Source organism: Psammomys obesus, unplaced genomic scaffold (assembly GCF_907164565.1).
Source record: "Psammomys obesus unplaced genomic scaffold, mPsaObe1.curated_primary_1811, whole genome shotgun sequence".
In the NCBI taxonomy this organism is placed as follows: domain Eukaryota; kingdom Metazoa; phylum Chordata; class Mammalia; order Rodentia; family Muridae; genus Psammomys; species Psammomys obesus.
In genome coordinates, this window is record NW_026588752.1 from 6,370,273 (window position 1) to 6,390,946 (window position 20,674).

General features: G+C 51.6%; 2 protein-coding genes, 1 long non-coding RNA gene and 1 other non-coding gene across 9 annotated transcripts in view; 2 read left to right on the top strand and 2 right to left on the bottom strand.

Moving 5' to 3' along the window:
• The window catches only part of Traf7 (TNF receptor associated factor 7), a 19,486-nt gene extending 8,437 nt beyond the window's left edge, over window positions 1–11,049 (bottom strand). For 3 of the 6 annotated variants that reach the window (XM_055604440.1, XM_055604441.1, XM_055604439.1), the window contains exons 1-3: window positions 10,963–11,049; window positions 2,660–2,775; window positions 2,326–2,383 (exon numbers count right to left, since the gene is read on the bottom strand). In XM_055604440.1, coding sequence (XP_055460415.1) covers window positions 2,326–2,383; window positions 2,660–2,737 — 136 coding nt within the window. In that variant the 5' untranslated portion in view covers window positions 2,738–2,775; window positions 10,963–11,049. Of the gene's footprint in view, window positions 1–2,325; window positions 2,384–2,659; window positions 2,776–10,962 lie in introns of those variants that run through there. The other 3 variants (XM_055604442.1, XM_055604445.1, XM_055604443.1) reach the window with 3 other exon arrangements.
• A 415-nt stretch (window positions 11,050–11,464) lies between these two features.
• Window positions 11,465–11,977, top strand: LOC129674678 (uncharacterized). Its single transcript, XR_008719821.1, has 2 exons — window positions 11,465–11,635; window positions 11,844–11,977. It is a non-coding gene; the product is annotated as an uncharacterized LOC129674678 (long non-coding RNA).
• On the top strand, window positions 11,675–11,757 carry LOC129674732 (small nucleolar RNA SNORD60). The gene has a single exon (XR_008719836.1). It is a non-coding gene; the product is annotated as a small nucleolar RNA SNORD60 (small nucleolar RNA).
• Window positions 11,978–12,222: 245 nt separating the features above from the next.
• Rab26 (RAB26, member RAS oncogene family) lies at window positions 12,223–17,194 on the bottom strand. The gene is made up of 9 exons (XM_055604619.1): window positions 16,840–17,194; window positions 15,685–15,795; window positions 13,956–13,997; window positions 13,809–13,875; window positions 13,556–13,608; window positions 13,277–13,342; window positions 13,134–13,190; window positions 12,958–13,034; window positions 12,223–12,868 (listed from the first exon to the last, which is right to left on the bottom strand). The coding sequence occupies exons 1-9, from the start codon at window positions 17,035–17,037 to the stop codon at window positions 12,766–12,768; spliced, it is 774 nt and encodes a 257-aa protein (XP_055460594.1). The 5' UTR covers window positions 17,038–17,194; the 3' UTR covers window positions 12,223–12,765.
• Between the last annotated feature and the right edge of the window lie 3,480 nt (window positions 17,195–20,674).

Here is a 20,674-nt window from a genome sequence, read left to right on the forward strand (position 1 = left end):
TGTGTGTGTGTGTGTGTGTGTGTGTGTGTGTGTGTGTGTGTGTGTGTTTTCTTTTCTTTCTTTTTGGTTTTTCAAGACAGGGTTTCTCTGTGTAGCCTTGGCTGTCCTGGACTCACTTTGTAAACCAGGCTGGCCTTGAACCCACAGAGCTCCACCTGCCTTTGCATCCCCGAGAGCTGGGATTATAGGCGTGCACCACTGGACCTGGCTCCAACAGGAGACTTTAATATTTACTTTATTTCCGTCCTCTGGTGCAGAGAACCCAGAACTTAGCTCATGCTCAGCAAGAGCTCTAGATCCCCAACCCTTGTTTTTCTTTTTTAATTTTATGTGTATGAGTGTTTTGCCTACATATATGTCTGTGCACCACTTATGTGCCTGGTAACCATGGAGGTCAGAAGATGGCATCAGATCTCCTAGAACTGGAGTCACAGACTGTCATGAAACAACATATGAGTGCTGAGAACTGAACCTGGGGTTATCTGGAAGAACAGCTGATGCTCTTAAAACACTGAGATATCTCTCGAGATCCAGTTCTTGTTTAAATTTGGCTTTTCTGAGACAGGGTCTCACTATGTACACCAGGCTGGCCTGAAACTCACAGAGATCTACCTGTCCCTACCTCCCAAAGGGCTGGAATTAATGTGTGTACCACCATGCCTCGCCCAGCCCTTGTTTTAAGACAGGATCTCCCTACATATTTCAGTGTTTCTTAAAAAGCATTATTTTCTTGTGTCTACCTCCTGAGTGCTAGGATTACAGGCAAATACCACCTTACCCAACTAAAGCATTTCTTTTAGAGTCCCCATAAGGCTCCATTCTTCAGCCTGACAAGGGGCCCTCTGTGTTTACCTGGGTGCACGATCAACCTCAAATGGTGCCTGAGTGGCATGGCATCTTTTCCTGGGTGGGTCACTTGGGGGCATCCCTTTGTCCTTAAGGTAAGTCTGCCAGATTGAGTTCTCTTTCAGCCTTAGTTCAGAAGAGGAAACTGAGGTACAGAGAGACTGAAGGACCTCAATACAGTCTTGTCTAACGATGCATTCTGGTTGCCTGCTTCCTCCTTGTCACAACCAGAATCAGTAATTGGAGCTGGCCTTGTCGGCCACCCTCCTCTTGCCCAGAGAATACCCAGCCCTGCCTGGGCCAGAAGGCAGAGGTTCCTGAGAATGAAAGGTCAAGGGTCCACATGGGAACCAGAGACCCTCCTCATAGGCCCTATAGGCTACAGCACTGGAAATGGACTACAACTAGCCCAGGTTGAAATAAATCCAGATGTCATAGCAACCAGAACCCTAAAGGCCTCCATTCAAAATCAGGAATATGGCTGGACATGGTGGTGCACACCTGTAATCCCAGCACTCAGGGAGGCAGAGGCAGAAGGATCTCTGTCAGTTTGAGGCCAGGCTGGTCTACAAAGTGAGTCCAGGACAGCCCAGCCAAAGCTACATAGAGAAACCCTGTCTCAAAAAACCAAAACCAAAAAAAAGAAAAAAGATCAGCAATATGACTGCTTATTCTATTATTGGACCTCAGTTTCTCTATCCGTAATGAGAAGGGCCAGATGAGGCAAGTACTGGTACCTCGTTGCCTAGTTGACCACCTCTAGCCACCCAGAAACCAGGGTACCACACATCTCAACAGTGGTGACAGGCACTGTGAAGTCTCTGCAGGTAGACGAGCTGTTAAGCAATGGCCTCCTGGGTAGTGGGTGTGGGAGAAGAGGCCCTTTCAGAGCCCTCTGAGGTCACCCAGGAATCGAAGGCACTGGTGTGTACCTGGTAGCCCTGTGCCTTCAGCCATGGGAAGGCAATTAAAAAACCAATTAGTCGCTGGTGCACTCCTGCAGCGGAGCAGGGCTGGAAAAACAGAACACAATGCCCCAGAGCCCTGGCCCTTCCCTAGCCTTCAGCAAGGCTCCTGCTCAGCTGCCTGACCTTGCTACGAGCTCTCAAAGCACACTGGCTGACAGCACGGGATCCCACCCTAGAAAAGATGCGGCGCTACCCACACCCTATTGGGCACCAGGAGCCCGTGGCTGAAATAAGGCATGGGTCACTGCAGTAAGATACACAGATATACTAGTGTGCCACGAAAGTCAAGACAGCTGCCCCTGAGAGGGGATGGGCGGGTTTTCAGGAAGAAGGGGTGGGGCGAGAGGAACGGGACTGCCTAACTCTACCCAGCTGGTGACTGAGATGTGGCAAGAAACAGAAGCCAGGGGACCAACTGCTCCTTCACCAACACAAGCACCCAGTGCTCACCCCAGCAGGAGGTACCCCTAGATCCCAGTGGAGCACAGATTCTTCCTCATCAAAGGCTCACCTTTGGTGATGGTGGTAACGGTCGAAAAGGTAGGCCCAAAGGTCGTTTCCATTCTGATCTAATAGACAATGAAAAAGACTTTATGCAACAGACACAGGGTCACACATACTGACATGGATAGCTGCTGGTGGCCCATCTACCCACATGCATATTGATGGTGACATGCCACAGGTACAGGCTGTCCCGAGGGACCTTTCAAGGAGGAAGAGGACTGCCAGGAGCTCTAGCCTCCAGGGCAAGTTTTAGATAGATATATATAGAGAAAGAGAGCATGTTGGGGGCCTGGGGTATCGTATGCAGACGGCAGACCCTAACCCTCAGGCACCTCTCTTACCCCACTGCTGTCTGGGGAGGGAAGGTTGGCGGGCCCCCCAGAAAAGCGGTTGTAGCGGGCACTCTTGGCTGAGCTCATGCTCTAGAGAGACATCTAGGTTCCTCGGGCAGTGTCCCCTATGGGTAGAACAAAAATGAGAGTTGGCATCCTAGGTTCCTGCAAATCAGTTAAGATTCCCCACCTGGTAGACCTCTGGCCAGCCCATCACAGGGGAAGTCTTAACTTCTTTCTACCTCTAATACCATGTTGGTAGGTCCACAGTGGGCAGGGGCCTTCTTGCCTGCTCCTTCCAGGTTAAAAAGGCCCCAGGTCCAGGAAAGGGGCCCCGTGAGGACAGTGACCTTTAGTGGGACCATCCCTTCGGCCCTGGACCTTTGAGGAAGCCACTCAGCTCTACCCTGAGCTGAAAAACCCCGTCTGTGTTGGCTAATCCTCTGGTTCTGATCAAAGCTGGTCACTTTGAGGCCTACTTCTTTGCAGGTCAAATGTCCCTATGGCTAAGGTCTTGCTTTTTACCCATCCATTACACTGGGCCTAAGGTGTGGCACACATACCTTAGTCACACAGGGACCCATCAGAGCAACACAAATATGTTCTCTGCCATAGCAGATGCTATCAGGACCCAGCCAGGACCAAAAAGCGAGTCTAGGACAGTCTAGGACACTGTTACACAGAGAAACGCTGTCTCGGAAAACCAAAACAACAACAACACAAACCCCCAAAATGAAAAACCAATAGGCAGCCACTTGAGATTGTCTCCTAGCTCTGGTCATTCACAGGACACTTCACAGAAAAAAAAGATGAACCCTAAATCTCAACCAGTGGAGATCACCCAAACTAACTGTGCCCCTCAGGGGCTAGGGTAGCAGAAGGGACAAGGGGAAGCATACAAGGGCCAGTGTCCCCGCTCTGCCCAGAAGAGAAGGGCAGGGGAAAGAGTAGATATGCGCTGTCTACAGAGAAGGGAAGATTAAAAGAGACCCTGTCAGTAGGTTGTATTCAGGACAGGCCCACGACAACACCCACCCTGGGACACTACAGCTGTATACACCGCAGGGACACGAATGGCATCCCCCAAGGGCTTCTCCAGTCTCGGGACTCTGCAAGCAATAGTGGGGCTAGGAGGCACCACTGTTTAACAAACAAGCAGCAGCTTTGTTTAAGCCCCAGAGAGCTCCCTGCAAGGAGGAGGGTCACAATCAACTATGCATGCTCCCTCTAATGAGGCCACCTAGTGATCCAGACCACATGCTCACTGCCCCAGTAGAGCCTTTGAAGCCACCTTCTAAGGAACAAGCCACAGGGATGGAGTATCCATCCATTCCACAGGCCAGGACTACACCACAAGGTGGCTTGGTTAGTGCCAAGGCCCTTAAGGACAGAGAAGGGTCAGGAAAAAGAGAGAGCTCCAGAAGGGTCGAGGTGGATCACGTGCTAAGTCCAGGCCCAGATCAAGGTGGGACAGACAGTACCCTAGGAATGCAGCATGTGGGCGGCTTCTGCCACTTCCTCCATCAGGCCCTCCCAGCACTGTCTCTTCCACACAAACACCAGAAGGCCACGAAGCGCTTTACTCTGAGTTGTTCAATCCCACCCAGAGGACATGGAAGAAGGATGGCTCCCAATCTGTCTACAACCCTTCTGATTCCTGGCCCTTTCCTTTTTACTGTCCAGGCTTCAGCTACCTTTTCAGCTGCCATCTGCAATGGACCCACTTAGACTTAGGGCCTCAGGTCTCAACCCCCATCTCACAAATCAGGGTATCTCCTGGCCCCTGGAATTGGCATTGTCAGGCACTTGCCACCTACCACTCTAAACACCCTCAAGTATAGGTAAGTGAAATTCTCTAAAAGGCAGGCCAAAGCCTACCTCTTCTTGACCTTGGCCTCATGCCACACAGCTGCCATGACATTTTCCAGTGCAAACCAGAGGCTCTATGGTACTCACTTCCTCCCTCCCCCTGAACTGGCCTCAACCCCACCAGGTATCCCCAGGCCCAGCTATGATTCTAGGGCTTGGCTCTGTGTACTTTAGGCTGGGCTTTCTAGGGACAGGCAAGCTCAGATGAGGAGGTAGCCCTGAGGCAGAGATGTGAATGTGGCCTGTAGGAAACCCTGCACTCCTTGCCCCTTTCCCCCAGCAGGCTCCTTCCTGAGTAGGAAGGTCCTTGACAGCCTGCCAGCAACTTTTTGTCATGTTGACTTAGAGGAAAACACCGCTGCCACAGGGATGTCCAACCAACCTAAATAAACCTGGGGTCTTCGGGACTTGCTTCAGCAGTGTGAAAGGTTTAATGCATTGGAGAAGCCAAGGGGGTGGACTCACAGGATGGTATTACACTCCACAGAGTTGTTTCCTAACACCTGCCAGGAGCAGCTGGCTTCTCCCTAGCTCTAGAGTAAGGTTAAAAGAAAGAAAAAGCCGGGTGTGGTGGCCTATGCTTTTAATCCCAAGACTTGGGAGGCAGCAGCTAGCAGATCTCTGAGTTAGAAGCCAGCCTGGTCTACAGAGCAAGTTCCAGGACAGGTAAGACTACACAGAGAAACTGTCTTCAAAAACGAAAAAATAAAAAACAAAACAAACAAACAAACAAAACCAGGCACATTTACAGGGGACACCATGTAAGCAGAGGCAGGCAGATCTCTGTGAGCTGGAAGCCAGCCTCAAGCGAGTCTAGGACAGTCAAGACCACACAGAGAAACTGTGTCTCAAATTATAAAAAAGAAAGAAAGACCAAAAAAAAAAAAAAAAAAAAAAAAAAAAGAAGAAGGAAGAGGAGGAGGAAGAAAGTGAGTACATGAGACAGCACACAAATCATGGGGCCAGCCCACAGAGCCAGTACTGGGAAACAGAACTAGCCTGAGAGGAAGCAGAGAGCTAAACTGAACTGAAAGGAGGGAGGCAGGTTCCCCTGGGCTTGGGTAGCAGCTTCCCAATTCCCATGGGCTCAGTCACCTTCATGGACCCAAGGGTAGGCTAACCTCAGGCTAGAGCCCAGAGCCCCCATCCGTGTACCACAGGCAGCCATCACTATTAGCACAGGAATGAGCAACACACTGCTCTTCAGGGCCTGAGCTTTACAGTAACAGGATTCTCCAGGCCCAGACGGCAGGGAAAGTGTCAAACCCACCACAAGGTGGAGCCTACCCTCTGGGAGAAAGCTGTCAACCAGAGTAGGAACTTCTTAGGGGTTCTGTGTCCTGGGTGGTCTCCTGTCCTCTAATTCCCAGGGTGGACGGACAGCTTCCCATAAGGTTGGCAGCCCATTCTCAAGCTGGAAAAGGCTGTGGACAGGGGGCTAAGCCAGAACTTGCCACATAAGCTCTGTGGCCCCTCTCCAAGTCCATGACTACTTGCCTGTCTGTGGAGCCCTGGACCTAAGACTCTAAAACATGGAATTCCCTCAGATTCTTTTTGTTTTGTTTTGTTTCAAGACAGGGTTTCTCTGTGTAGCTCTGGCTGTCCTGAAACTGGCTCTGTAGACCAGGCTGGCCTCAAACTCACAGAGATCCCCTGCCTCTGCCTCCCACGTAATGGGATTAAGCGCATGTAACGCCACTGCCTGGTCCAAGATTTGTTTATTTTATTTTTTAAAGACAGTCTTATTAGAGCTCAAGCTGGTCATGAATTTATGATCTTCCTGCTTTAACTTCCCAAGTGTTGGGATGACAGAATCTTACTTATTAAGTTTACTTTTTTTCTTTTTCAGATTCTCTTCCCCCATTTACAAACTGTAGAAGTCAGTCTCTCCTTCCACTTTGGTCGCCATGCTTGACAAGAAGCACACTTACCACTGATCTATTCGCAGCAAGATAGTCTTTATTTTGTGTGTGTATGTGCGTGTGTACGGTCGTGTGCATGTGTTACGGCACACGTGGAAGTTAGAAGACAACTTATAGGAGTTGGTTTTCTTCCTTCACATCATGTGCGTACCAGAGACTGACCTTCAGGTTTGGTGGCAGGTTTGGTCATCAGGTTTGGTGGCAAATTCCCCATCTACAGAGCCATCCCACCAGCAAGAGAGTTATCTATTTTTTAAAGATTTATTTTCATTATTTTATGTGTACATGTGTATCTGTGCATATTTGTACTGGTGCTTGAGGAAGTGGTGAGCCTCCATGTGGGTGCTGGGAATCAAACCTGGGTCCTTTGCAACCAAGATGCTCTTAACCACTGAGCCAACTATCTAGATCCCCAAGATTTATCTTATAAAAGAAGAAAAGAATTATGTGTGTGTTTAATCATGCACGTGTACTGGTACTTACAGAAACCAAAAAGAGTGTTGGACTCCCTGGAGTCAGGTTTCAGGTGGTTGTGAGCCACCCTCTGTGAACACTAGGAACGCAACTGCAGATTGCTGCCAAAGCAGGAAGTGCTCTACACCAATCCCCTAGGAGTCTACCTTTTTCACAAAAAGGTTTATTTGTTTAATTTGTGTGTGTTACAGTTTTGCTACATGTATGTCTGTGCACCATAAACACACAATGTTCAGAGGCCAAAAGAGCACTAGATTTGCAGTTTAAGAGAACTAGAGTTACAAACAGCTGTGCGATGTCCCGTAGGTGCTGAGAACTGACCTGCGAGAGCAAGTGCTCTCAAACACTGAGCCATCCATCTCTCCAGCCACAAGATTTGGTCTTTTTAGAGACAAAAAGTTAAACCCATGCGGTGGCACACACCTGTAATCCCAGCACTTGAGGAGGCAGAGCCAGGTGGATCTCTGGGAGTTCAATGCCAGCCTGGTCTAAAAAGTGAGTCCAGGACAACCAAGGCTACACAGAAAAACCCTGTCTTGAAAAACAGACAGACAGACAAACAGCCAAAAACTGAGAGCCCAAGGCAGGAAGATTACTCTAAGTCTAAGGCCGGCCTGGGATATACAGTGACATCCTGTCTCAGAGACAGACAGACCATGGAGGAGGGTACTATCTACCTTGGCTGTCATCAGTAGACAAACAGCTCAAGGCTTCAGTCCTTCCTGAGCTGTGGGTGGCTGGACTTCAGCCAGAGCCTCTGCTTATATTTGCCAGAGTTCCAAGCATATCTCCTGGCATGAGGAAGCCAGTGCAGGGTCCTGAAGAATGTCCAGCCCCTACCTCAGCTCCCTTGGCTCCAAACCAGATCTGGCTGCCAAATCCTATAGAAACAGGCTTGGTTGCCATAGCAAAGCCATATGCACTTCCACTGCCTGTTCCCTTGAAGTCTTAGCACATCTTTTCCATCCCAAACAGGCAGGGTATGACAGTCAGGGTCCCTAGAGTTTCTTTGCTTACCTCACACTTGAAGATCTCCCAGAATCTCTACAAACCCTGAGCCTGTTCACCTCCTTCCCTCTCAGCTCCCCAGCCTGACCTCTACCCTCAGTTTTCCTGCCGCTATACCCACAGCACCAACTGGCTGGAGTTCCTTAATTGGCTTCTCCTTCCCAGTGTTCTGCCCCCTTCTTGTATCCCATATCCAGACTCTATACCTTGCCTGCCCAGGCTGAACCTCTTCAGGGCTCAGGGAAGTGAACTTCATCACCCCTCCTGCAAGTGGCCCTAGCCTCACCTCACTGTCCTGCCTTCCCCATATTTGTGGTAGAGGAATCAGGCTTCATCTAGAAGCGCTTCCCAGAGGAGACTAGCCAGACCCAGAGCAGACAGAGAGAGCATTCTGAGGTATATGCCATCCCATTCCAGTGCCCTGATATCTCAAAAAAATCTAACTGGTATCAAACTTGTGGCAACAGGTCTAGGCTTTGATTCCCTTGTGTATTCTTCTTCCCACCTGACAGAAGCTGGGTACACTAAAGTCCCAGGCCAGACAGAACGCAGAGGGCAGGGATCTGCCCGGCCCCATCCCACACTATACACCTGCTTCTGGCACTCAAGGCAGCTCCATCCCTCAAACCTGAATTTCTTCAAGGTTCCCCCACACACACCCCTTCTCCCCTTATACAATGAGATGGCCCTATTTCTTGGCTTCTATACTATGACTTTCTGCCTGGACTTCTGCCTGGGACTTTCAAGTATCAAGTCCTACATTATCAGCTCAGTCCTAGTAGTCTGTTTTCCTTCTGTCATATTACTCTTCCCTAGGACTGGCATTCTGGGCACCCTAGGAGGTTCTGTTGAAAGATGAGGGATTGGTAGGTTCCTCTTCAAGGGTTTCTCATGAACAAGCCAGTCAGAGAGCTGATAAAGTGCTAGAGGCCCACTTGCTGGCAAGACCAGACTTATGGGGACCCTGGTCCATAGCAAGATACAACCAGCTGATAGTTCTTAAAGGTGGGCACAGGCTGAAACTCCACACACATGACACTTATGGCAGAGTGGTCATGACCATCGGCTCCAGATTCAGACACACTGGACCCAAATTCTACTTTGACCACTCAAGAAGGGAATGATTGGGTAAGTTACTAGGCCTTGAAGGAGACTATATCTCACCATAAAACACTGTAATGGATCCAAGCCTGAAAGGAGCTGTCAGAGATAACATAACTAAAAGCTATGGACACACCAACAGCAGCAGCTCAGAGAGATTGGAGTGGATGCAGAGAAAGGCCAAAAGGCTGGCCCACAGACAAGCCAGTGTGTGGGCACACAAGTGACAACCCAAACTTTGTTCCTTCTGCTCCCTCCATGGCGATTAGTAAACTAGGAGCCCCGCTGCTAGTCCTTAAGCGAAGTTGAGCCAGGCAGCCCATCACGGAAACTAAGCTGCCAACACTTTCTGGCCAGCTTAGGTCCTCCTTCAGCTGGACCTTCTTCCTATTTCCTGCATCAGTCATTGCTTCATCCAAGATTTACACCCACTGGGTGCTGGAGAATAGGGAGACACCTCCCCCAAAGACTGTTGAGTCTGACCCCAGGGGAGCTAGAAGCAGGGGGGAAGGGTACATAGCCCCATTTATTTCTACTCCGTGAGCTACAGATCAGCACTAAAGACCCTGATCTTTTCTATTCACTTCCACAAAGATTTTGATAAATAGCTACAAGAAGTTACATCAAGGAACTTCTCTGATTTGGACACCACTCTTGGCCACTCCTTCCTGGTCTGTGGTTAGCTTAGTCAGGCTGCATACAGTGGTTCTCACTTCCTGAAGGGACAGTGGCAAACTAATGCACGAACCTCCAGTGCAGGGTCTGGAGTTTCCACAGAGAAACAAGAATGCACGAAGTGTCTTCTGGAGTGTCTTTATGACTGAAGCAGTGCATGCCACACAGACCCCCAAGAAAGGTATCTGAGCGCAGTACGGCCCAAAGAAGACTGAAGAACCAAGCTGAACGGCTGTTAAAAATGCCAGTAGTGAACAGTCTGCAGAGGAGTGAGCCTGTGTGTGCATGGAGAGGGGGTGAGGGGAGATGAGACTGAAGGGGAAGATCTCTCTAGACCTCAACCTCATCTGATCATCTTGGCCTGCCTCAAAAAATCTAGGCTAGGACAACTGGTCTCTAGTGAGGGTTAGAAGGCAATGATCTGACTTCCTCATTCTTTCCTGCATCTCACCTGAATCATAAAGTTCATCATTATGCATACCAGAAGGCTCTCAGACTTTGCCCTCATCTGCCTCCTACCTCACCTATCACTTGCTAGTGCATGTTCGCTTCCTCCAAGCCCTTTCTCACAGAGCCTTTATCGCTCTGGCTCCCTCGCCTGTAAGGCTCTTCCGGCAATGTCTCAGAACTGACTTCTCCATCAGGTCTTTGGCTAATTGGAAAACACCCTACCAAACGACCTAAGAACGCCCAACACTCACTTTACCTGCAATCAGTTTTTTTCCCCCCATAATACTTGTCATAGTTCCTCATGGGTTTTAACTCTTTTTGTCAGTCACTCGCTCTTTTTAGAATAACAGTTCTGGACAGTGAGACATTTACCAAAGTCTTGAGACATTTTTGTTGTAACAGAACAGGGCTGTGGCTATTACTACCATCCAGGGAACAAAACCAGAAATGCTGCTCAACAGCCTACAATACATAGGACCCTAGAGGCAGAATGATCTGTCTCGAAACCAGATGAGCTTATCAGTTTGGAATCCGGTTCTCCGCCGACTCTCCAGAGCCTAGGATACTTCCTGGCTCAGAGGCAGAGCTCAGAAAACGTAGGAGTGCAGAAAGAACAAGAGAGAGTGTGAAGGAAAGGAGTGACAGACTGATCTGACAGTCAGGCTGATTTATGGAGGCTGAGACCCTAGCTGTTTCAGTCCCGCCCCCCAGGCTAGGCCGACGACCGCTCGCTACGCTCCCATACCAGCCTGCACCCCTTCGCACGGTCGGGATGAAGGAGTCCCAGGTCCAGTGCGCCGCGCTCACACTCACCCGCCCGCGGCTGCCAGGGAGCAGCGGCTACACCCTCCGGCATCATCTTGCCCCTCGGCCCGTGGCCGGGAAAGATACAGGATACAGGAGCCGGAAGGGCCCGGGCGCTATGCATGTCGGAACTTGTAGTTCAAGGACTCCAGAGACTCTGGCGGCTGCCTTAAGCTTTGAGCTTTTTAAACTACGACTTCCGGCGACCTCGGCACTGAAGGGCTGGGTCGGTGGCTTCAGAATCACTCTATGCTGCAGATCGGAATTTGATTGGCTAAATGCCCTCGTCGCTCAAGGACTCAGCGGCTCTACAACCGGGAGGATCTTCCTGCTACCCAAGATACCGCCTCCAAGAAAGTCCACCGAACGATTGGTGGAAACTGCAGGATAGCTTGAGGAGCGTATCAACAGCGGAGGAAGGTGGGCACTTCCTCAGAGATTGCCCAGTCACATAAGGGGCAGTTCTATAAATGCTTGCGCCTCGCGAGCCACCGATCTTTTGGGAGTGAATTAGTGTCGCGCAATGTTCTTCTCTTCTCTTTCTCTGAAGGGCGTTTTGCGGCCAGTGGTCGCCAAAGGAACTCGAAGGGCCCCTCAACTGTAGGCCTTCCTCAAGAGCTACAGTTGGTCTGGGCTCTGCTTTAATCCTTTCCTCTGAATCTTCTGGCTTCCTTTTTTCCAGGTAAGACTAACTCGGGCCTGCTTTCCCTTTGCAGCACCGAGCCTGTGATGAACTTCTTTAATTTCTGACACCTCGTATGAAAACTGCTTGTGCAGTCTGATTACATTACGAGACTGAGGCTTGGGGGCGCTGCCTTTAATTGGAAGGGCTTTGAGTGTAAACTCAGCCAAAGGGAAGATTAATGTCTACGTTATTGTTTGACTTTCAGAGCATGGTGAGTCGGCTGCAGACTTTGACTGTAAATCAGCTACAACTAGAGACCCAGCGGGCAGGAGGTTTTGCTGGTAAGCTGGACATCTGTGTATGTGAATTTCTTAGCAATAAAGCAAAAGTGCAACCTTACTTTGGCTTCGGACGTCATTATTTCATGTGCTGTTAGCACAGTAAAGGATGTGAATCGTGATGAAAGTAATGTTTTCATAACAGCGCTGGAGTGAGCTTTTAAGCTAGTTCTGCCTCAGGAACAGATTGTGGTGCACTCTAATCTTGATAATCCGGGTTTTATGGGGGACTGTAAGTTCCTTTACCCACCCCCACTGAGCCATCCTGTTGGCCTTAGAAGGTGGTTTTCCATGGATGACACAAACTCCAGAAAACAACTTTTTATTAGTGGGGGCTTTTTGAGAACAGGCTTTGATTCCAGTTTGTGGTGTGGTGACTTTAGTACAAAGTGGAAAAGGCTGGGCCAGCCTAAGTGGTATCTTAGCTCTGCAGTCCCAACATTCCTGTGGTTTCCAGCACTTAGCTAGTTTTCCTACATCACAGAGCCTCCTAGTAGAGAGCCGGAAGCAGGCCAACAAGTGGACAAAGATGAGCGATGTAGCCCTTTGTCCTGGGTGGGGTCCTGCCTGGGCAGTGGATAACATGGCTTTTCTTGGGAGGTTAGGTAGCATGTATGCGGCGTGATCCTCATTGCTGGAAGTGTCCAGAAGAGGGCAGTAGAGTGTCGTGGCATGGTTTGCTTCAAAGCGGTTTCTGTGGTGGCCACCAGGGCAAAGGGGTTGAGAGCGTTAGCCTCCAGAGTCTTGGAGTCCACTGGGGGCATCCACTGGTTGAAGTCAACCAGCCTCCTGTACAGCTTTCCAAGGCGGGGCTGCTTCCTCCAGAGTGGGACTGATTATCAGGCAGGTTCAGAGTCGACAGCAGGAGACCCCTTGACCCTCCCTCTTAACATAGTCATGCAGCCTGAAGCGTGGCTCGCTGGAAGCCTTCGTGGATCGCTGTTTCAGCTCCCTGAAGAGCAGGGGGTGACAATAGAGCACAAGGTAGCCTGTTCAACCACTTCCAAAGAGGCTTAGACCATGTTGACTACCAGGACTTACTTTGCTATGGCTGTGAAAGCCAAGTCCACGTTGAGGCCGGTCTTTGCACTGGTCTCCATGAAAGGCAGCCCATACTCCTGCAAATAGCTGCTGCCAGCTAGGTGCTGGCTGGCTGGGGGCAACGCAAGTGCCACAACCTCAGGAACACCCTCCTCACCCTCCCCATTTTGACTCACCTTGGCTAATTTTTCCCCATCTTCCCTCTTCACTGCGCGTTCTTGGGTAGAGTCAACCTGGCCCAGGCACAGAGAGTTTGTTAGTGCCAGTCCACGGCTTGCCCTGTGGTGCCAGGCTGGAGAGGGCAGGCCCAGGTTCCCACCTTGTTCCCTAGCAGCATAAGCACCACGTCCTGCTGGGCATATTCTTGGATCTCTGTCAACCAGGCCTGTATGGGGAAAGCTGTACCAGTCTCAGGGCTGGTCCATGCCCTCTTGGGCCTTTTCCTAGTAGAAGCCCTCCCATGTACCTCACTTGGTACCTTATGCAGTGGTCCTGCTAATGGAGCCAAATGTCACCTAGGCCCCTTGAATACACACCCTGGCCACCATGAAACTTCTGGCCAGTCTTGCCCTATTTCCCCACCAGGAAGGTCACTGACCTGGATGTTGTCGAAGGAGTCTTTGTTGGTGATGTCATAAAGCAGCAGCAGTGCTGGATACAGAAAGCAATGAGGACACCCCTGGGGCCCAGTGGCTCCTTAGTACCCGCACACTTTTAGGTACCCAAGTCACAGGATGTGACCGTATCCCCCACACCTGTTCTCCCACAGTGACTACTCATCCCGTGACCCCATGCCAGTGGGCCACCCAGACTCCTCATGGAGGAGAGCTGGTCCCCATGTCTGGTCTTACCATGAGCATCCCGGTAGTAGGCATGGGTGACGCTTCGGAACCGCTCCTGGCCAGCTGTGTCCCAGATCTATGACGACAGGAGCTGGTCAGACTGCCCAACCTCTCCCTGGTGTCTCCAGCCCCAAACTTGCACTTCTTTAACCTCACCTGCAGCTTCACCTTCATGCCGTCCACATCCAGAACTTTATTCTGAAACAGAACCAGCCAGCACCAGTAAGGATGCCTGCCATCCTCTGGCCTGGGGAATCCCAAAGTTGAAGTAGGAAAGGGAGTAACGCAAAGCATGGCTGAATCCCCCCCCCACACACACACACACTGATGGGAGGCTGGGGAACCCCTATCCCGTTCCTACAGCACCTGGTTCCCTTTCTGCTCTGAGAATTAAGGTCCAGTGTATGCTCCTAGCAGCTGCCTGGTATTCCCTGCCACTGCCTCCAGCACCAAGCCCTGAGGGATCCTCTCCAGGTGAGCCTGCCTGGTGACAGCCTATCTGGGTCTCTTCTCTGGCTGTCCTGAGGCTAGATTATCATGGCCAGCTATGTTCACTTTGGGACCTTGCTAACACACACACACACCCCCCACCAGGTCCTACACAGGTTCCTATTTGCCACGAGTGTAGCACTGCTGTTCCTGCTTAAAGGCAGATACTAGCTTAGTTGAAGTCATCTGTGGTACAAATGATCTGTTGCACTGTGCCAGGTTCCCTTTCTCCAGATGGGTAGATGGGACACCTTCAACTTAATGGGCTACTGTGTACCCCGAGAACTACATCTGCCTGAGGAAGCTAATTTTATCCCCCCCCCCATCAATCACTGGGACACCCCTTTCCCAAGGGATTAAGCCTGTTTAACTCTGTACTGAAACCACAGATCCCAGATCTATGGCTGATGCATATCTATGGTGATATTCATGAATTGGCTGTCTGCAGGTCTTCTAGAGCTGTCCTTTTCAAGATTAGACACCAGACTGGAGTTCCCGTCCAGCTGTCACCCAGAGAAGGGTTGACTAGGGCCTGGAGCCATGTGAGGCTAAGCCTGCCTCCCCCTTTCTCCAGAGTTCCCGCTGTCAGTGCTAGGTCTCCAGGGAACCAGGCTTAGCCATCTGCCTGGCGAGGAAGGATACTTTCTGCACCCCAAGCAGGGGTGCAAACCAAGCAGCCTTACCTCCCTCACCTTCCACCCAGGAGCCAAGAGGTCGGGGGAAGGGGAGGGACCAGGACAGGCAAGAAACATCTGCTCTCAAGTATATCCCATTTGCTTCTGGTACTTCAGCATTTACTCCATCCTATAGTCTTATAACCTAGGGGGCTTGAGAAGACCTTCGATCCTCAGTCAGGATAAAGAACAGTTCCCCCTGGAGGGACCCCCCTCTCCTGTCTTCAGATTGGGCCTTCCTCCCAACCTGCTAACTGGGTCTAATTAAAGGGTGAGAAAAAATGCAAATTCAGGATTTGTCAAGAACACTCCCAACACCTCAGCACATGAGATTCAGGCTTGGGGGGGGGTTGGGAGGGCTTTGTGACGTTGGAGCTCCCAGGACCCTGCCTGGGATCTTAAGGAGGTGTCCACATGCAAAGACAGGGACCTCCTTCATGAACAGGCCATGGGTTCCCTTTCACTCTCAATACTTTGAGGTATAGCATCAGTCCCTGGGACGCTTCAGCTGCATGCAGCTACTACCTTGGATGGTAAGAGGCTTCCCCAGGACCTTCGGGTATTGGAAGGCAGCTGGTTTGGTGGCTAGGCTCCACCCCCTGGGCCTATGGACATATCAGGAGAGGGAGAATTAGCTGGCCAGGGTACTGGGAGGAAAATGTATAAGAATCACAGGAGAGCTGGACCCAGTCAGAGCTCAGGACATCAGCCTCCACGCTCACCCGGAAGTCAATGCCCACAGTGGAGATGAAGGTACCAGCCAGGAAAGCCCCATCCTTGAAGCGCACAAGCAGGCAGGTTTTCCCCACACCGGAATCTCCCACCAGCATGACCTAGAACAGGCAGGAGGGTCAGAGGAGTCAGGCTTGGAGCTGAGGGCCTTGCCCATCTAGAGACGTTTCTGGTCTGCCTTGAGCGTGGGGTTGGGATGGGAGAGGAGATGAGCATTCAGCATAGCCTGGGGAAACACTGCAGCAGGGTCCGAAATAGCCCCTGGCAGTGCCCTGTCACCTCTCCCTCCAACAATGCCACCTCAGTCAATGGGGAGTGAGGTTGGCTGTCCCCGTTCGCCTCTCCTCTTCCCTACCCCTCCGCCACAGACATCGTGCTCGATCTGGGAGAGCAGCATTTGCCTATGAGGAGCAGAACCATGGGACGGCAGCCGGAAACTCCTAAAAGAGCAGTGGGACTCAGTGCCAGGGGCTCCTTCAAATCTCAGCAGCAAGGCTCCGGAGAGGTGTGCCAGTCAGTTTTGGAAGTGCAGAGGGGTTAGGGACGATCTGTGGGCCTGAAGGGCAGTCTTTCCCTCCCCCACGAGCACTGAGGCCGAATGCTTCGGAGCCCAGTGATGGCCCAGTCTTTGGAGGCGGTCAAATTCACACAAGCTTCAGTTTTGGTCTGGACTGGGATGGCCTCTTTCTCTTCCCTCCCAGAAAAAAAAAAAAAAAAAAAAAAAGGCGACTTTATAGCCCCTAGGAGTGAGGGAAGGCAGCATATGGATGGGATTTGATGAGCCTGGAGCAGTGATAGGGGCCACAGGTCGGGGAGGGACAGCTTCAGGACTCCACTCTTCAGGGCCCCTTGTTTGGTGGAGTGGAGAAGGCCCTGCCAGCTGTTGAATACCCTAGACAGGAGCCTAATAGTTGCGTGTGTGTGTGTGTGTGTGTGTGTGTGTGTGTGTGTGGACGCGCGCGCGTGCCCGCACGCAGGCTCGCGCAACAGTGTAAGGTACTGCCGTGCCAGCTGCAAGGTGCTGCTCTGGCCAGCTCAGCGACGAGGGTCCGCAAGGCCCTGAACACTTCCCCGGAGGCCCTCCCTGTAGTCTAGGATCCAACGCCACCTGCTGCATTCCCATGGCAGGGAGGTGCCGGGCTCACCTTGAAAGCAACGTCGTAGAAGTCTCCAGTGCCACCGAGTGAGGGCCGGCCGGACTGCGGGGGCCCATTGGGCGGCGCCTCCGGGCCAGGGCGCGCAGTCCCGGGATGTGCCAGACGGGGCCCGTTGGCGGCGGCAGGCAGCGTAGAGGCAGCGGGCACATTCCCTCCCTTGCTCTTGGGGGTCTTCTTCCTGGACATGGTTCTCAGTGTGTTCCCGATGGTACCACCGCGCCCCGGGCCGACCCACGCCCCGTGGCCGCCAAGCCGGACTCAGACCCGAACCTGTCCCGCAGCAGCAACAGCGGCGGCGGCGGCACCAACAGCAGCATCTCCAGCACTCAGCGCCTGCCCGGGCCCCGCCTCCTCACAGGCGGCGCCGACACTCAGGCCCGGCCTCCTGTCACAGCTGCCAATGGCCGCTCTGAGGCGGAGCCATGCAAATAAGCCCGCCGCTCCGGGGGAGGGGTCAGGAGGTCCCACCGAGGCCGTGTTCCAGTGTACTGGGCTAAAACGCAAGGGGCCCAGCTGTCTACATGTAGGGTCCGCATCTGTGTCCTCTTGCTGCACCGTTTCTTACCCCAGGGTCCCAGCTCAGTAACCTCCCTAAAGAGACTGTTGCCTGGACCTGGGACAAAACTGTGTTCTGAGTTGAGTGTGCTAGGACAGATGGCTTGCATGAATAGTCAGCCCGCGATTTCTTCTCAGCCAGAGACGCCAGCTACCTGACCCACTTGTTCTCAAGGCAGTTCCCTCCAGGGCAAGCGGATCCAGCGGATCCAGGAAGCCCCAACACTCAGGCTTCACGAACAATCCTTGCTACGCCTGAGCACTCTGGGCTCAGCTGATCATAGGCATACTGGGCTCTTCCTCACAGACTTTGCCACCTGGGCTGAAGCATGCGTATCTGAAGTGAGAAAGGAAGTGGGCACCACAAGCAGGTAGCATCAGGTCATCAGAGATAACCATTGCAAGACCTCTGCCAAGGAGACAGGAGGTCCCTTCCCCAGAAGTGACTGGGTTCATGGTCTTTCCATCTTAGGTTCTCACCCTAGAGAGGTCAGTGTTGATTCTCTAGACCCCAAACTGGTCCAGGAGCTGGTATACACCTCCAGGATCTGACCCTGCTGCCCTACCTATGCTGACTGGAGGAGCTCTGTCCAAAGCCTCTCACCCAAGACACTCCAATCTGGAGAATGAGACATCAGTGATCAGAGGAGGTTAAGGACAGGAGATGGTGCCCTTGTGACAGGGTATTTCTTGGTGTTTCTATAAAATGGCCTAGCTGTCCTCCAAGATGTGATCGCTGTCCCCAAAGCTCTGGGTCTCTTGGAAGCCTCTCTTGGAAGTCTGAGAAAGATGAGCTTTCTCAGCCGGCAGCGCAGGTCACTAACGATTCCTTACCTCTGGGGCTCAAAGCCTTCTACCTCTCTCAGGCCAATCTTCAAATCTAAAGTCCTGACCTAGAGTAGGGTATTGGGCTCCCACTTTTGCATTCCCTGAGAACTCCAGGTGTCCCACCCTCACAAGGCCAACCTCAGGATGTTTGGCCCAGGATCTCAGCTGGGAACCTCAACAGCCTGGGCCTACTTGTCCTAGGAAGCAGACCATACAGCCTTCTTCCAGACGCTGGCCAGAACATGTTCAGTACGTGGGATACACAAAGAGTTCCAGTTTTGGATGCTCTGGGGAAGGAGCTGCTATTAGGGTATTATGGGTGTGACTAATGAAGGTAGGGCAGTCATCTTGGAGGAAAGACGGAAGAGGCAAGCCAGAGAAAGTGGGAGGGCAGCAGAGGAGGGGAGCCTCCAGCAGCAAAGGAGACAGACTTGCCTTAAAAATGAGGAGCGTTTACATAAAATCCAAGTCTCTACTTTCTTCCAAGTACCTCAGGCCCCGGCTCTCCCTTCCCCACAGTTCTACTCGTCTTTGATCACTATATCGAAAGGCTCCTCTGTTCCCATCTGTTTCTCACTCTGGAATGTAAGCCTTCTGGGCACAGGAAGCAGCTTGTCTTGGTCACTGCCATATCCCTGGCAGCCAGCTCCTGGCCTCAATAAGCAATTGCTAAATTGGCAAAAGAAATGTAAGTTAGAAACACGGGCCTCATATGGGTATGGTGGCGCATGCCTTTAGTCTTAGTACTCATGAAGCAGAGGTAGGCAGATTTCCGTGAGTTAAAACTGGTCTACATAGCAAGTTCCAGGCCTATCAGGGCTACATAGTGAGACCCTGTCTCAAAAAACAAAACAACAACAAAAGAAGATGGCAGCTGGGTGGTGGTGGTGCATGCCTTTGATCCCAGCACTCGGGGAGCAGAGGCCAGCCTGATCTACAGAGCAAGTTCTAGCCAAGACTACACAGAGAAACCCAGTCTGGGTCTGGGTCTCCTACCCTGGCCTCCGAGCCACAGCAGGGAGACAACAGAAGTGACCCCAGTTTCTTGCACCCAGAGACAGTGTTTTTGTTTGTTTGACAGTGGTTTTCAGAATATAGGTGCCATGATTAGAGAACACTCAAGCAGCCAACGGAGAGTAACTGACTCTCCAGCTGAATAAGCCAGGTTTCTGATGGACACACAGGCTCAGTGGACAATGCTGTGTAAAATAGGGTTTCACTGTATGGACCAGAGTGGCCTCAAACTCAGTCTTCCTGCCTCAGCTTCCCAAGTGCTGGGGTTATAGCAGGCTACCATGTTCCTCTAGCTATGAGGAGATGAGTCTTTTTTTTTTTTTAATTCATTTTTATCTTTATTTTATGTGCAATGTATGTATGTATGTATGTCTATGTAAGAGTGCCAGATCTTGGAGTTACAGACAGCTGTGAGCCACCATTTGAACCCGGTGCTCTGGAAGAGCAGTCAGTGTCCTTAACCACTGAGCCATCTCTCCAGTTCCTGGTATGAGCCTTTTAAAACCAGGTATTTGGGAGATGTTTGTTACATAGCAATAGCTAATGACCCCTCAGACCAAGCTTGAGGCAAGGGACCAGTTTGGTGAGAAAGGGAGAGGACAGTGTGACAGCATTAGTCTGACACTGTCCTTAGTCTGGCCTGGAGTCCCCCAAGCTCTGGGATCTTCAAATTTGCGCAGAAGAGCACTGCTGCCAGGGACTGACCCCCAAGGCAGGGAGTTAGAGCTGGCTGTATGACCCTGTATGACCCTGGAAAGTCAACCTTGGAATGAAAGATGGGTCAGTGCTAGCAAAGAAAAAGATGCCCACACGCCCTTGTTTCCGAATAAAAGGAGCCACCCAGGACCCCTGGAAACCTTGTCTCTGAGTTCTCTTTCAGCCCAGACCTCTGGTCCTCACATGCCCCTCAGCTCTTGTAAACTTCTATCTGGTCTTTCTGGGAGTTGCCCTGGCATAGCATCTCCCAGGAGTCCCCAGCCTGGCTGGTCTCTCCCATTTTACCTAGGCTTCCAGCTCTACCCCTACCTCAGAGTCTGAGGCAGGAATGAGAGCCATGTTCCTGACCTTACAGGTTCTGCTTGGAGCCCTGTTTGCCATGCTCCTCCTGTTCCTACTTCTGGCACCCTGGATGCCCCCCAGTGGTTCTCCAGAAGCTTCTGTACCCATCTGGGAGCTTTCTGAGGACAGACCCTGTGCTGCCTGCGCCTGTCCTCCTCACTGGCATCGAAGGGAAAGCTTTGTGGTTGAGCCACAGAAGTCAGACTGGGCTTCAGTCCTTTAGCAAGCAAGGCAGAGCCCTGAAATCTTGTGTTCTCAGAGCATCTCGTGAGGTTTCAGACCCTTGCAACTCAGCTGTCTGCTTTCTAAATTCCAGAGGAGAGGGCAGAGGTCCCTTTCTTGCTGTGTGACCCCAGGTACTTGGCAT

Coding starts and splice junctions, on each gene's coding strand:
- Rab26 (XM_055604619.1), bottom strand. CDS start 17,037: ATGTCCAGGAAGAAGACCCCCAAGAGCAAGGGAGGGAATGTGCCCGCT. Junction 13,343..13,555: donor ACTCCTTCGACAACATCCAG/GTCAGTGACCTT, acceptor TTCCCCATACAG/GCCTGGTTGACAGAGATCCA. Junction 12,869..12,957: donor GCTTTCACAGCCATAGCAAA/GTAAGTCCTGGT, acceptor CCTGCTCTTCAG/GGAGCTGAAACAGCGATCCA.